Source organism: Podarcis melisellensis, assembly GCF_964234715.1.
Source record: "Podarcis melisellensis genome assembly, chromosome: 9".
In the NCBI taxonomy this organism is placed as follows: Eukaryota; Metazoa; Chordata; class Lepidosauria; order Squamata; family Lacertidae; genus Podarcis; species Podarcis melisellensis.
This window is the reverse complement of record NC_138541.1, coordinates 1,881,800-1,897,932: the sequence shown is the minus strand read 5'-3', so window position 1 is coordinate 1,897,932 and position 16,133 is coordinate 1,881,800. Positions and strand designations below refer to the sequence as shown.

Below are 16,133 nucleotides of genomic sequence, written 5' to 3'. Positions count from 1 at the left end.
GGGATTCTGACAATAGTTTCTTTGTGGGCGGGGGATCACCCCACAACACAGAGAAGTATTATTCAGACAAAGTGAGATATGTACAGTATTGATTTGACTTTGATTTCCAAACATCTTTTTTATTTCACTTAATTCTGAAATAGATTGCACTAGTCATTATCACAAAATTCAGTGTATTTCTCTGGCTCTTCCCCTCTTGCCCTAAGCATCTCAAGGGCATAGCATGGGTTGCATTCATTTGTTCCTCCCAACAATCATAAGAAGGCTATAAGTACTTAGTGCCGTGTTTTGCGTTTTCAAATTCCAAAGGATTGAAGGCCGGCCATAGGTAATTTACCAATGTGCAGTTACTCAAAAATATGTCCCACTGAGTTAAGAAGGAATGTACTGTTAGTGTGATTATAATTTTGTCCTTAGGGGATTACTCAGTTATAGAGTTTTTAAACTTTTCTTCTGTATCAAATTTCTGTTTCTCTTAATGTGCTTCGTGTCCACCTCAAACTGTGTGTTACTATCCCAACCAATTCAAGATTTTCGTTCATAGAATCTTAATCCATTAGCTCAGGCTGTGTAATAAATTGAGTTTTGTAAATTGTGTTTAACTGCACAATGGTGGGGTTCTGAATTATATGCATTGCAGATGTTCATGTCTCCAAGTTTATCTTTCTTACTTACTCAAAATCCTTTTAAGGGCGTGAGAGTGCGGAAAATAAGTCATACAATCATAAAATTGTAGAATGGGAAGGAACCACGAGGGACCACCATCTAGTCCAACCCACTGCAGGGCAGTAATCTTTTTGTTCAACGTGGGGCTCGAACCCATGACCCTGAGATTAAGACAGTGGCGTAGCGTGGGGGGTGCGGGGGGCCCGGCTGCACTGGGCGCAACATCTGGGGGTTAGGGTTAGGGGGCGCAAATCCACGGGTTAGAGGGTGCAAATTACTTGCCTTGCCCCGGGTGCTGGCAACCCATGCTACGCCACTGGATTAAGAGTCTCCTGCTCTACTGACTCTGGATCAGTCTTTGCAGATGCCTAAAAGCAGAATAAATACTGCAATATGGGAATTGGTTTGGGACAGAAAAACTTTGTACGAAATAAATAATTTTGTTGCCTGTTGCTTACTCTACACACTAAGCAGAACGTCAGTGTAATTTATTCAATGTTTTTCTATTCTCTTGCATTCTGCATACAAGTTAGTTGTTTACTGAATTGTTTAGGTTCCTTTCCCCACCCATTCATAATTCTTTGGTGCAGAACATGAATTTTAGCCTCTTTTTAATATTTAATGGAATAATATAATAATGTTCTATGGGCAGCAAAGGCCTTCTGAAGCAGGAGGTTTTGTGATTCCTGAGACAAAAGTTTGGGTTTTAAAAACATTCAGAGAAGGGAGCTTAACAGATGCGAGAGCCCAAAATAATATTTCCATGTGAACACCACGCTTTCAGGTGCTGCTGTTACTAAAATGACTGGTTGCTGTTTACGTTTTTAGGCTTATATTTTGGGGGGACTTGACGGCTCCCAGAAAAATATAAGCCTTACAGATGTCCGCAGACCACCGTAATGTAGCAGCACAGAATACTTTTATTGCGCAGCACTGCAAACCTTCAAATGCATAGACCATTATTTTTATTATTTATTATTATTTTTATTTGTATACCACCCTATACCTGCAGGTATGTAGTTTAAAAGGGGGGGGGGGGTTTGTGTCTTTGCAGCTCTTTATGTTGAAACACTTTTCTTTTACCTCTATTATAAAGATACCGATTGTAGTCAAGCTATATAGGTTGTGATGTCCCCCATTGTTCTTCCCAAGTCGCTGCTGCTGACTTGCCCATGTAGTGCTATCCCAGTTGTCTGTATGGTGACTAATGCTGGGACAAGTGGGCAGAATAGTTCTGCATTGCTCTTTTTTCTAGGAGAATGCATCACAACGCCATGGCAGCTGTATTTGGGTTTGCTTTTCTCTCTCTTCTTTCCCCTCTCTAAGAATTATGGCTTTTCTGTCCATATTTGGTTCCTTCTGGGCCAATGTAAAGCAGTACTTGGAAGACCAAAATACCCTAATTCTGTTCTGTATGCAGTTCAGAGGCCATTAATTTGGCAGGTTTGAATTAACACAGAACAGCAACATATTGCATATCTTGACATCAGACTACACTACACTGTAGATCATCTTGATAGAAGAAATCTTAGGCTTGTCTTATGAGTTTTGGACAACCTGAGTATATAACACAACATGGTTATAAGGGCAAATGGTGGCAGAGGGCATGAGAAATCCATGTATACTACCATGAGCTGCATGGAGGAAAGCGGGGGTGTAAATGTCATTCTAATAACAATAATAAAATACTTATAACTATGATTTATGGCTTTTCCTTCTGTAGGACTGGATTCAGCATCAGAATAGTACTGCCCACATTGAGAACTGTCGTCAGCTACGCCAACAGTAAGAATGCCCATTTAATTTGTACATTAATTATACAAAGACGGACTTGATTCTAGTACTTTCCTAAAGGGATACTAATAGTCAATAAAATGATTTCAGTGGGATGTGAATTTCAACCATAATACTTTTAAGCAGTATGTTCTGCTTAATCTGTATGTTGATCTGTTTGTTCTACACTGAAAAGCTCTAAATGCCATGTGCCATTCTGAAATGAGGTGAATGGTTTTTCAATTCTAGGGAATTAGGGTTGATCTGAGATGGAATATAGCCACACAACTTTATGCAGGGTAGTGCATAAAAGGTAGAAGAACCAGTGGGTGGGCACAGGGTCAACACCACCATGATCAGGAAGGGTGAGGAGCATAGAACAAGCCAAGGACTCCAAGGGAGAGGCCCACCATTGGGGCAGTGTGGGAGGGGGTGAGCCAAGTTTCAGTGAGGGCAATTACGTGGAAGGATGAAAAGAGAGAAAGAGCAAGGAGGGCGACAGTTCTCTAGGAAGCAGAGCGGGTGGTAAGCAACATGAGGATGAGATGCACAGAGAGAGCGAGAGGGTGGGTGCTTGAGCTGGGATCCAGACGTAGGTCTTGCTCTCAGGTACTTCTGGAGTTGGACCTGACTAATAATGTGACTATTTTTTAATTCTGTAATGTGGTCTTTCACTTAATTCAATTGCTGTGTTACATGTTCACCTTAAAAGCTCCCAAGCAGATTAGGACAACCTCTTAGAATATTTTTTAACACAGAGGCTAACTTGGGAAATTGACACACCTCTGCCAGTACCTGGCAGACATGCAAATCTCACTCTCTGCAGCACAGGAAAGGGAAGGAGGTGCTTCTTAGCAATAGATAACAATGAAAATAATTCAAAAAAACTTCTTGCATTAATAGTTTTATTCTTGAAACAGATTTCCTGACTGGAATCCAGAAGCCCACTCTTCATCAAAAAGGTAATTTTTCAAATACGACTACTTCCCATAGTACTGATAAGGTGCAGTAATATTTCATCTCCCTTTTTCCTAAAGATATTATAATGGATTGAGTTCTCTGTGGTTGGGAGAACGTTGTTTAAATCTTGGGGTTGTGGATGTCGCTTTGCATGTTGTCCCAGAGAGATTTTGCAGCTGCTGCTTCTGCTTCTTCACCACCCACCTTTCACACTGATGTCCCAGGGCAGGTTGCAACAACTAAAACACAATATTAAGAACAGTTTAAAACAACTCTCACAATCACTGGAATAAGATGGGTCCTGAAAATACATATCTCAAATGTCAAAAGGTAAGGTAAAGACATGCATCTTCAGTGTTCATTGCCAGCTGTGTAATGAAGATACCAGATGCTTCTCTGTGGGGATGGAGTTCCACAGTGTAGGGGCTGCCCCAGAGAATGCCCTCTCCCGGACCATCACCACCCTGAGCTTCTGAGGGTGGAGGAACAACCAACTATATAAAACTATATATGAGAGTTATCATAGTTACAGAGCTTATCATGGTTATAGAGCATCATATTTGTTTAAGTATGGCATTGCCTACCTGTTTGGCACTTGAAGGCTTGCGTGAGTTTCTCCTGAGCCCAAGGAGTGTTACCAGTGCAGATACCAAAACGTTCTGTAGGTGCTGATGCTTTGCGAGAGTTCTCTCACCATGGCTGAAATGGTACCACAGTGCAAGTCAGTGTCTGTCATAACATCAAACTGGGTTGTATCCCATGCAGTTTACTCAGTGTAAATCGGTTGAAATTAATGGATGTGACTAACATAGGTTTATTAATTTTGGTGAATTTACTCTGAGTTGGATACAGCACTTTGTGTGAAAGCTTCATTGCTTGGCTTCTTTCACTCCAGCTTTCCCTTGCTTGCAGGATGTCCCCCTTTCTCCTTTATAGTGGGTACCTTGGTTCTTGAACGGCTTGGTTGACAAACAAATCGGCTCCTGAACACTGCAAACCTGGAAGTAAGTGTTCTGGTTTGTGAACATTTTTCCGAAGCCAAACGTCTGACGCAGCTTCCACTTGAGTGCCGGAAGCTCCTGCAGCCAATCGGCAGCTGCGCCTTGGTTTTCTAATGGTTTCGGGAGTCGAATGGACTCCCAGAACGGATTAAGTTTGAGAACCAAGGTACCACTGTATAGGTGTAATAAATCAGGGTAGATTGTTGACATTTCTTTGGCATTCCAGTTGTCTTGATGCAGCCCTGTTTTTCAAATCCACCTTTATTTTCACTCTGTACTACTTGGGGGAGTCTTGTTCTGAGGCTCACTCCTGGTCGTGGAATCCACGAAGCCAAACAACATCTGAATGCACACTTATCCTATTTAATACTGCCGTGTAGTTTTATTTCTTATAAGGAATAAAGTATTTTTTACAAATTAAAACATTTTAAAAACTGTCCAGGTTGATCGGATTACTTATTTCATATTAAATACAGAATGTTGGGGAAGAACAACCTTTTCTGTTTTTACAGACATGAAAGTGACCGAAAGGAAAACCATACACCGAGGCGACGCTCTTGCAGTTCTAGTCCCAAACGCTCAAGACGCTCAAGCTCTGGCCATGCCTGGCGCCGCTCTCGCTCGCGGTCTAGGAGCCCTGGGCGTCGTAGACCCAGAAGTCGAAGCCCAAGATATCTGCATCGTCCCCGGTATAGGTCAAGGTCTCCACGACGCCCTCATTTCTTTTATTCACGCTATCGAAGATCTTACAGCAGAGAAAGAGAAAGAGAAAGAGGATCAAGAAGATCCACCAGATCTCCAGGTAAAATGGAGGCTCCAGCCTGTGGGCCTTCTTAAGCCTTGCTGTGGTCCTGATCTGATCTGCAAAGCCATTTCCATCAAGGCACACCCAGATATGATGTTAGGTGGGAGGCAGATAAAGATGCAGCTGCAAAAGAACAATTTTTGAAATGTGCTTCCGATCGTTCCTGGACAGGTGTGTGTGAGAGAAAAGCAGACACAGACGACACAGATACAGATACATAGAGGGTGGCCCCATCATGTCTGGTCTGGTGTTAAGGGAAGGAGAATACAGTGGTACCTCGGGTTAAGTACTTAATTCGTTCTGGGGGTTCATTCTTAACTTGAAACTGTTCTTAACCTGAAGCACCACCTTAGCTAATGGGGCTTCCTGCTGCTTCCACGCCGCCGGAACACGATTTCTGTTCTCATCCTGAAGCAAAGTTCTTAACCCGAGGTACTATTTCTGGGTTAGCAGAGTCTGTCACCTGAAGCGTATGTAACCAGAGGTACCACTGTATTGTGTCATTGGTTATGCCTTCCATTCATTCACTCGAGCTCAGGGGTAACTAAATTACTACAGTGGTACCTTGGTTTAAGAGCAACTTGGATTAAGAATGCTGCAAACCCGGAAGTAGGTGTTTTGGTTTGTGAACTTTGCCTTGGAAGCATATTCCGCTTTCTGTTGAGTGTGTTCCATTTGTAAATTGAGTCCCCCGCTGCTATGGGAAAGCACGCCTTAGTTTAAGAACAGACTTCCGGAACGGATTAAGTTCGTAAGCCAAGGTACCACTGTATTCCTTTTGGTGGGAGAAACAGGGCTTTAAATTATTTATTTTTTTCAAATTTTATGTTGCATGTACAACACCACAACATACCAAACTTGCTGTTCATGAGACTTAGATCATAGTCCTGTATTTTAGTCCAAGAAGATGGTGCCCATGGTGCCATGAGATTTTGGAGTTTCAACCCTACGTCACTTAGCTGGGTTGCCCAAACCATTTACATAAAAGGACAAGATTTTTAAAATATCGGGGATCCCCATTGGATTGTAATTTGTCAGTTGAAAAATGCATAGTCGTTACTTATAATGGATTTTATGGGGTGCTTTTGTTGTTACTATTAAATTTGTGCTTTAGAACTGTATGTGGGGCAGGTCTATATACAAAGCTGTAGGAAAGTTATGAATCGGGGAGGTCAATCTTTTTATACCTACCGCCCACTGATGCACCTTTCTTGATGGTAAAATTTCCTTACCGCCCACCAGTGCTCGACGGAAGGAGGATTCAGCTTGTGCCATAGAACTCCCTACCGCCCACCTAGAATCCTGAAACACCCACTAGTGGGTGGTAGGGACCAGGTTGACAACCCCTGGTATAAATAGTGCCCAGCTCCTTATTTCATTCGCTGCTGCTGTTGCAGCTGCTGTGTGCGCCCTTGCCTTCTTTGTCCAGGATCAACAAGTAGTGGCATGCTTTTTCCACGCACACTAGCAAAACGGTGCATTCAGTATCTCCCCCCCCCCATTCAGGTAAGGACTTGGAAGAAGCGGTGAGATGTTTGGGTCCAAGTTTTGTTGAAGAGTACAACAAACAGAAATCGCTCCAAGCGCTCACCCGAGGGTCGGCTTTAAAGAGGATACCGCTTGAGCCAGAGAAGACTCCTGGAAGTGTGAAGAAGACCCCAAGTCATGCTACGACTCCTCCAAAGTCTTCCAAGAAAGATTTGCCTCCTCATGGCTCATCGGATATTGATGTCCCAAACAAAGACGGAATCGTAGCTGAGGAAACAAATGTTTCTCAACCCATTCCCTGCAGTCAGGTCAGTAAGTCTTCTGTGAAGGGGTTTAGGCTTGATGTGAGGTCTGGATCTGGATTTATGCAGGGTCAGAGTTCTGGTGTCCTTGGCTCTCTGGTCCCTAGGTGTAGATGGGCTTTTCTCTGTGGGACCAAACGGGAGCTTTTTGCTTACATGGGAGAAAGCTTCCTGCCTCTGATCCAGTCATTAACAATCATGCCTGCCCTTGTGTTTGCAGCCACATCCCATCATCCTTCAGACCCCATACTAAATCAGGATGAAATATTGAGAAATGACTTGTATTTAGTTTGTGAAGTCATTTCAGTGCTTTTTCAAGAGATGTAATATGCAGGTTTTTTAATCCATTCTTCCATTTCCTGCAATGCTCCTTTAAGTGCACTATATTTTACCTATTTCGATGTGTCTCTCTCTCTGTCTCCCTGCCTGCATACATGAGAGCGAGAGAGCAAGCACACAAATCAGTAACTGGTTTGAAATATGCTTGAAATACTGTTTCATTTTCAGTTTTTGACAGACAGAGCCTTGAGTTGTGGTACGATTCTTCGAATATTTGATTTACCAGATGATGGCTATACAGATAACGATATTAAAAAAATTATTCAGCCCTTTGGAAAAGTTAGTGATATCTTGGTGCTTCGTGCTAGAAATGAGGTAAGTACCTTAAATGCCTAACATAGAGTTTCTGCAAAATACCCCATCTTTTCTGTAAGTCACATTAGCTGGGGGTAATCCTAGCACCCAGTATGCTGACCCCAGAGGTCCTACGTATAGCCTCTGGTGTGGTTCACAGCAGCGCTGCACAGCTGCTAGTAGTAAGCATGGCACACTGTGCATTCTTTATAAGCAATGTACTTATTGATAGATTATTGACTGATTGCTGGAGTAAGGCTAGAATTTTGAAGACATCCCTTGGAGGTGAGCTGCAGCTAAACAGTCTAAAATTTCTGATAGTAGCAATGGAAAAACCTATTTTAAACCTCACTTTAGAAACTTTAGACTGTTTAGCTACAGCTGTTTTGCAAAACCACTTTAAAAGTTTTCTGTGAACTTTGGCCACTTGGCTCCCATTCTCAATTTTCCTGATGCTCCTTCACTCAAATCTGAAAACCACAATGTAAAAGGTTAGAGCAAGATGTTAATTATGAGACTTTCCCTTTTTGTTAGGCCTTTCTTGAAATGAATTATAAGGAGGCGGTAACAGCAGCTGTCAAATATGGTGAAACCTCTCCAGTCTTGGTTAATGGCAGGCGTGTGAAAATAAGTGTTGCAGAAAAGTCCAAAGTGGATCCCAGCCTGGTAAGTTTGTGTAATTTAAGGTGCCTTATTTCCACAGCATCTGACAGGGTTGGGCACTGCTTTACTTTTGGGTGCAGACAGAGGCAAAGTAGGTGTCTTTCACGCAATAGCATTTCTCCGTCTACTTTCCCACTACTTTTTTGTCCTTCCTCTTGCTTCAAGCAAGCCTTTTTTATTAGTTTGCTGTCTCTTGCAATCCTGAGTTACTGCCTCCTGCCATGAAGGCAGATCATGGAGCCATCAAGGCCTTGTCCTTTGTGAATTTATCTAATCGTCTTTTAAAGCCAATCCAGTTGGTGGCAGTCACTGCCCCTTGTAGCAGTGAGTTCCACAGTGTGTGCGGCATGAAGAAGGATCCTCTTTTGTCTAGTAGTGTTGGGAGAGAGGGTGAGGGGAAACCTTTCTCCATGCCATGAGATTCCTGCATTGCAGCGGGTTGGACTAGAAGACCCTCGGGGTCCCTTCCAACTCTTCAATTCTATGATTCTATGCTTAATGTTATAAATTGTTGCCATGTCACTTCTTAACTATTTTCTAAATGTAAAAATCCCAAATGCTGCAACGTTTTGTCCTAGAGCAGTCACTCCATCTCCTTGATCATTTGAGTTCCCTTTTCTGAACCTTTTCCAACTCTACAATACTCTTTTTCAAGTGAGGTGATCAGAACTGTTCCATTTTCTCTCCCATGCTCTTTAATGCCTATATGAAGCTGCTGGGAGAGCTGGGTGGGTTCTGGAGCAGGCCCTGAACACATTGATGGGCTGGCCAGTAACAAAACTGACTGAGGACAGGGGGGAACCCTGGGGGTTGGTGTTTCCTCAAGTCTAGCAGTTAGTAAGGTAGCCAGCTATGGGCAGGATGACAGTCCCATTGAAAAATGAGATACATTTTCTTGGGGTACTCATTGATCCAGTTTCTAGAGACCCAGGCAACCTCAGTGGCTCTGAACACCTTTTGGTTCACCAGCTACAGCCATTCCTGGACAGGTATACTTTTCCTACAGCATGCTCTGGGAACCTCCTGAGTGAATTACTTCTAAAGCATGGTATGTCAGACTGCACTTGAAGGTGTTCCAGAAGCTGCAAGTAATGCAGAATCTGCTAGTTCAGTGGTGGAGCAGTTGCACTGATGGGTACCAGGGTAGTGCCTCACATCGAAAGGGGAAATTGTAGAGCTGGAAAAGGTTCAGAAATTGTGTGTCAGCCTGCTGAGTCTGTGTGGAAGAGCTGTAGCCAGAGGACTGCATCCCAATATCTGTGATTTCCATTTGTGACTCTACTGAAACAGAAGATGTGCATGGAGGAACCGAAAAGGGTAGATAGGTATTGAAAAGGCCGTTAAGTTGAGTAATGAATGCCAGAGAATCAAAGTAGACCCCTGAGTGTGTTGTTAGCAATTGCATTGTGAGGAGGAGGAGGAATAGTTGTTGTTCTCATCTAATACTGGGCACAAGGAAGCCAGTTTTCATTGGGACTACACCACATGTGGAGGGAAGGTTTGATCTCTCTCCTTCTCCCTGTTGGAATTCTGCTACCCGGTCATCGGTATGTGCCTATCTGATCAGGCACCGGCTGAATTCCTTAGACCTCCCTCCGGCGACTCCCGGCAGGATAAACAACACGAGGTCCGTTCCGGCGATTTTCCTCAGGCTGTGAGGAAAACACACCAACTGCTTCTCCTCCTCTCCTCCTCCCTGCATATCCCCAGGGAGGGGAATCAGACACAGACAGTAACGTATCTACATGTCCTTTATTCGTGTCTTTTAGCAGTCATACAGTAAACATGTCTGCTCTCTTCAACATACAGAGAGAGACTCCTAGACTCCACCCATGTACATCCTGTACAGGTCATATGACAAACCCACTGAGCTAACATCCGGTGCTCAGTACAGAAAGGACTGCCCCTTTGTTCCCATGGCAACAGTCACAAACATCCTGTTTGGCTTTCCAGCCACAAGCAGCAGACGGTGCTGCCTTTGCTTGCTGCAGCCTTGGTGCTTTAGAATAACATCCTCCCCCTAAAGTATCAATGCGTGCTGCGAGCAAAGCGTCATCCAGAGAAGAAAACAAACAGTTGTTATACTTATAACATTCCCCTGTTGTTTCAGTTCCACCCTTGGAACTACCCGCCACTGGTTTTACCAATGTACCTCTCTGGTTGTGTGACTTCCAAGGAATGAGTGCTTCTGCATTACCTTGGTTAACAACTCTCTGTTGTGCCTTTGTCTCTGACTCAGACACAGCTTCAATCTGACCTTGGTCATTTACAACAGCAACAGCTAAGTAAGCAAACTCTTGTGAATACCTCGTGGGTGGTACACCCTTCGTTGCTCTCTCAGACCTACGTAAGAGGTGCTGCTCTTCTCTGCTTTCTGGTTCAGCCTTTGGACTCTCTGGAGAACCAGTACTAAGCTTAATCAGTGGTTCATCCTCCTCTTCTGAGGGTCTAGTCATTGTGTGAGATTTCCTCTCAATGACTGTGACAACTGAGCTGTCTGAGCTATCGCTGTCATCATCAGTACTACTGAACTCAATAAAATCAACATCATCATCATCATCATCTTCACCTGTGGGAAATGTGTGAACAACTACTCTCTCCTGTTCAGGAGCACTCTCTAGAAATTTTGTGAGAATCACCTTTCCAGATTCAGACAAAATTACTCTGTAGAGACCCTTTTCATAACCCACAAAAATGCCTCTGGCATTCTTTACTCCACCTGGAGCTTCTGTTCTCACATGAGACCCAAAAACCTTGAGATGGGCAACAGAAGGTTTTCTGTGGAACAGTTTCTCAAAAGGAGAACATCCCAACACATTTGAAAACTTTCTCAACCAGGTGTAACAAAATGACATTAGCGACTCAGCCCAGTACTCATGTGGCAGATGTGAACTTAGCAATTGCGCATGCATTCCCTTTTGCAATTCTTTGTTCACCCTAACACAAACACATTTATTCCAAGCTTCTTCGGAAGCTGCAAGTTTGTGTCTTATCCCTTTCTTCTTCAGGAACCTCTGGAACTCCTGTAAAAGAAAAATTGGCTTCTCATCTGTGCAAAGACAATCTATGTCAGCATCATGCATATTTTTAACCTTGTCACAAAACTCTTTAAACCTTTCTAAGGCTTCCTTCGGACTCTCCAAAAGCAGATTAAACTTCAATTCTGGAACCAAATAAACATTGTTTATAGTCAAGTTCAGACTTTTAAGAAACACAGTCCCAATTCCGGTCGCTTCCAGCTCTTGACCGTTGGCTTGTTGTACAGCGAAGCTTTGCTTCTTAAACGTAGAAAATAGTCCTCTGTGTCGACACATATGCTCTGTGGCTCCAGTATCCAAAACAAAGAAATTCCCCGCTTCTGGTGTGGCTTTTAGCGACATTAAAGCCTTTGCAGTCTTTGCCTTTGGCTTGGTGTGACCTTTGTCTGACGCCTCAGACCTTGTGGAGCTCGCCTTGGCTCCTTTCTTCCGACGTGGCTTCGTACAGTTCCGTTGTAGATGCCCAGTCTGGTCACAATTGTAGCATCGGACAACGTTCATAGCTACAGCATCTCCTCCAGTAGCTTGAGCAGTGGGGGTGTTAGAACTCCGTTCTTCCCTCCCCTTGTCCTTGACTTCCAGGGCGGCAAGTCTGTCGTGTTCATTCAACACGACGGCAAAGACCCTCTCCGAAGTCAGTTCATTCGCTGGGAGGGACCCCAGCTGACTGGCAACCGTTTTGTAAGTCCGATTCAGGCTGTTGATCACCATGAAGCAAAACACTTCCTCCTGCAGACGGAAATTGCGTTCCACCATCTGTTGACGCAGAAATTTCATTTCCGTCAGGTGCGCTTGAACATCTCTATCAGGCGCAAGCCTCAGGTTGGTCAGCTTCTCAAAATACAGCAACGCTGAAGAACCTGCATCTCTCTGATGTGTCCTTCTCAGCGTGTCCCAAACATCTCTCGCGTGCTCTAAGTCTTGTATGTGGATCAATTGCGAATCTGACACACACAAGATTATAGCCGTTCTGGCCTTCACATCCTGTGACTCCCAAGCACGCGTTGGCGCTGCAGGAATGGGGTTTTCAATCACGTCAAACAGTCTCTGATTCTGCAGCAGAGCCTTCATCTTAATAGACCAAGATGCATAATTGTCACTGGTCAAAAGGGGCGGAGAAGGCAGGGCTCCCCCCTTCTTGGCATCCATTGTGAGTCCTTGCATTGACTCTTTAAAAAACACAAGCCACTACAATCCAATAGCTGGCTTGTTTACACTCTGTGCACCTGGCAGCATTGGAAATTTCCAAGAGCTCCTCAGACTTTGTAGTCAAAACATTCTATTGTTGCTTTCACTTCTCCTCTGTGAGGATTAGCCTTCACTGAAAGGCGTCGCTTAGCAACAGCACATTCCAATCCCTTGGAGAAGAAACCACAGGAATGTTTGGTATGCGGTTTCACTTTTAACTGGAGCTGTTTCCCATACACTGCTCCCTCGAAGCAGAAAATAACTCAATCTGCATCCACTCTTCTAAGCCCGAAAATCACATACCTGGGCTCCGTGGCTTTTGCCTCCAGCTTGCTCTGGTCAGCTTCTGGCTGCAGAGAAGCAGCTTTCTCAGGTCAGGCATCCATGGAAGCCACTTCTTGATGCAGAGGGCGATGAAAACAGCAACCATCCTCTGCTACCAATGTTGGAATTCTGCTACCCGGTCATCGGTATGTGCCTATCTGATCAGGCACCGGCTGAATTCCTTAGACCTCCCTCCGGCGACTCCCGGCAGGATAAACAACACGAGGTCCGTTCCGGCGATTTTCCTCAGGCTGTGAGGAAAACACACCAACTGCTTCTCCTCCTCTCCTCCTCCCTGCATATCCCCAGGGAGGGGAATCAGACACAGACAGTAACGTATCTACATGTCCTTTATTCGTGTCTTTTAGCAGTCATACAGTAAACATGTCTGCTCTCTTCAACATACAGAGAGAGACTCCTAGACTCCACCCATGTACATCCTGTACAGGTCATATGACAAACCCACTGAGCTAACATCCGGTGCTCAGTACAGAAAGGACTGCCCCTTTGTTCCCATGGCAACAGTCACAAACATCCTGTTTGGCTTTCCAGCCACAAGCAGCAGACGGTGCTGCCTTTGCTTGCTGCAGCCTTGGTGCTTTAGAATAACACTCCCTACCCCCCCCCCCCAGCAGTTATAACAGTGGTCCATTTATTTCTGCATCTGGTTTTCTGTTTATGCATACAGCTGTTAGGACAGCAATGTGACTTTCTGCTCAGTCATTGGGGAAAGGTATTTCTGTAGCTTAAGGGTTTTTTGCACAGATTGTGCATGGGTATATTCATAAAAGAGAACATAGAGTGTTATCTTTTTCAGATCAAAGGAAATGAAAAGAAGCCATCACAGAGTATCAAGAAAACTCCCCCAGGTACACAGGTTGTTAAGCCTCCCCCAGACTCTCAGAATGCCAAGAAAGCTCCCCCAAGCCCAAAGAATGTCAAGAAAGCTTCCTCAAGCACGCAGAATGTCAAGAAAGCTTCCTCAAGCACACAGAATGTCAAGAAAGCTTCCTCAAGCACGCAGAATGTCAAGAAAGCTTCTCAAGGCGCCCAGAATGTCAAGAAAGCTCCCTCAACCTCCCAGAACGTCAAGAAAGCCTCAGGTTCACAGGATGCCAAGAAGCCTCCCACAACCTCCCAGAACGTTAAGAAAGCTCCTTCAAGCTCACATAATGTCAAGAAGTCACATGCAAGTGCAACGTAAGTATGACGCTACTTAGTCTGGCCTATCACATTCTTTAAATCAGCTTTCTAATTGTTTTACTTACCAATTTGTGATTTATTTTAATGGGAATGTATCCAGCAATTAACCCACAATTTTGTTCCTTTTTTTCAGGAAAGATCAAACTGCTGTAAAAGCGTCCTCGGCAGCTGTGTCCTCGGCCACTGCCTGTGAGTTCTGGTTGCTTTTCCTTCCTTTATACTCCGTCTCCTGTAGTTTGGTGCATTGTGTCCTGAATGTGGGTGAAAAAAATTAAGAAGAATCTTGCCTAGTCTTCCCATCATTCAGGCTTACTGATATATGTGGATCCCCGTCAGATGGAAATATGTTGAAGAATGTGGTAGCTGCATGGAGAAGGGGGTAATGTATTTCAGGGGTGGCAAGTTCAGCAAAATGAGGCCTTGAACAATTACATTTTTGGATCACTGAAGCCTATTCATTTTCAATAAATACTTTCCCACCAAAATATGTCAAACTGAAATCCTTCTTACTAATCTCTTGGGCTGCATTTTTGTTAACTTTACAGAGGAGAGTTATCTTTTTAATATACTTCTCGTTGGAAGTCCTGGGTTCTTTTCAAATATTTACTTATTTTAATGTTTCCTTTATTCTATAATTCTGTTAGCAGAAGTGAGCTCCTGTTTTGTTCATTTCTGAACCTTCTTAAGTTGTCTGAACATAGTCTCGGGGCCACTGTAGTCACTGTCTTTTTCAAGGTTAATAACTTAAACAGCAAGCCCCTTCTAACCAGATGAATGTTTTGTCTGATCACAGCAAATGATGACAAAAAATCTGGAGACTCTCGAAAGGCTGGAGAGACAAAAGTGGCTGGAAAACCAAAAAAGGCTGGAGATGTCAAAAAGAGCGCAGGAGCAAAAACAGGTGTGAAGCAAAAGAAGCCTACAGACCCCAAGAAGCCTGCAGGAAGCAAGGAGACAGCAGAACCCAAGACAGCTGGGAAGTCCAAGGCAAACGAGACTGGAGGGACAAAGGCTGCTGTGAAACAGAAGAAGCCTCACAGTGGTTCCAGGAAGCCTGAGGAAGCCACAAAAGCTGTAGAGAGTGAGAAGACATCAGAACCCGAGGAAGCTCTAAAATCCAAAGCCAAAGAAACGAGCCCACCTGCAGAAGTGCCAGGTATCTTTGGAGACTCACTTCTGCCATCCTACTCAGAAGTCAGCCCCAATAATAATAATAATAATAATAATAATAATAATTATTATTATTTATTATTTATACCCCACCCATCTGGCTGGGTTTCCCCAGCCACTCTGGGCGGCTTCCAACAAAACACTAAAATATAATAACCTATTAAACATTAAAAGCTTCCATAAACAGGGCTGCCTTCAGAAGTCTTCTAAAAGTTTGGTAGTTATTTTTCTCTTTGACATCTGGTGGGAGGGCATTCAATGGAGCAGGTGCCATTACCGAGAAGGCCCTCTGCCTGGTTCCCTGTAACTTGGCTTCTTGCAGGGAGGGAACCGCCAGAAGGCCCTTGGTGCTGGACCTCAGTGTCCAGGCAGAACAAGTTCATTGGGTTTATTCCCAGAAAAGGGACTATAGCAGCCTTTCTCAACCTGTGGGTCCCCAGATGTTGTTGAACTACAACTCCCATCACCCCTAGCTAGCAAGGGATTATGAGTTGCTGGAGAGGCAAATACAGGCCTCAGCAGAGATCTGAACTGAGTGACTCTGATGGATGATAACGATGTGCTAATGACCGGTTGTAAATACTGTAAATAAAGACTATAAAAAACAGTCAAGAGGCTCCTGAAGTGATTGTTGTGAAGAGAGGAAGAAGATATTCGACTTGTAGTCCAACAACATCTGGGAACCCACAGGTTGAAAACCACTGGACTATAGGATTGCAGCCTTAAAAGTGTTGCTTTCATTGAGGCAAATTTTAACCTGTTCCATATAAGACAATAGTCTGGAACAAAAGGATTGGTTCAGTGTAAAATTGGGGTTTCCTTGTTCTGGAGTTTGGGCTTTCAACTCCCCAAATGAACTCTTCATCAGTGACAGCCACATTACTTTTTCGTCCTTTTAACAAAATTATTTTTTAAATAC

At 43.9% G+C, this 16,133-nt stretch overlaps 1 protein-coding gene across 4 annotated transcripts in view; it reads left to right on the top strand.

Annotated features, from left to right (window-relative positions):
• Positions 1–16,133, top strand: part of ZNF638 (zinc finger protein 638) — a 64,989-nt gene that overhangs the window by 29,511 nt on the left and 19,345 nt on the right. For all 4 annotated transcript variants that reach the window (XM_081924731.1, XM_081924730.1, XM_081924732.1 and 1 more), the window contains exons 3-11: positions 2,390–2,451; positions 3,360–3,401; positions 4,913–5,202; positions 6,712–7,001; positions 7,503–7,649; positions 8,163–8,294; positions 13,659–14,041; positions 14,178–14,233; positions 14,838–15,200. In XM_081924731.1, coding sequence (XP_081780857.1) covers positions 2,390–2,451; positions 3,360–3,401; positions 4,913–5,202; positions 6,712–7,001; positions 7,503–7,649; positions 8,163–8,294; positions 13,659–14,041; positions 14,178–14,233; positions 14,838–15,200 — 1,765 coding nt within the window. The remainder of the gene's footprint in view (positions 1–2,389; positions 2,452–3,359; positions 3,402–4,912; positions 5,203–6,711; positions 7,002–7,502; positions 7,650–8,162; positions 8,295–13,658; positions 14,042–14,177; positions 14,234–14,837; positions 15,201–16,133) is intronic.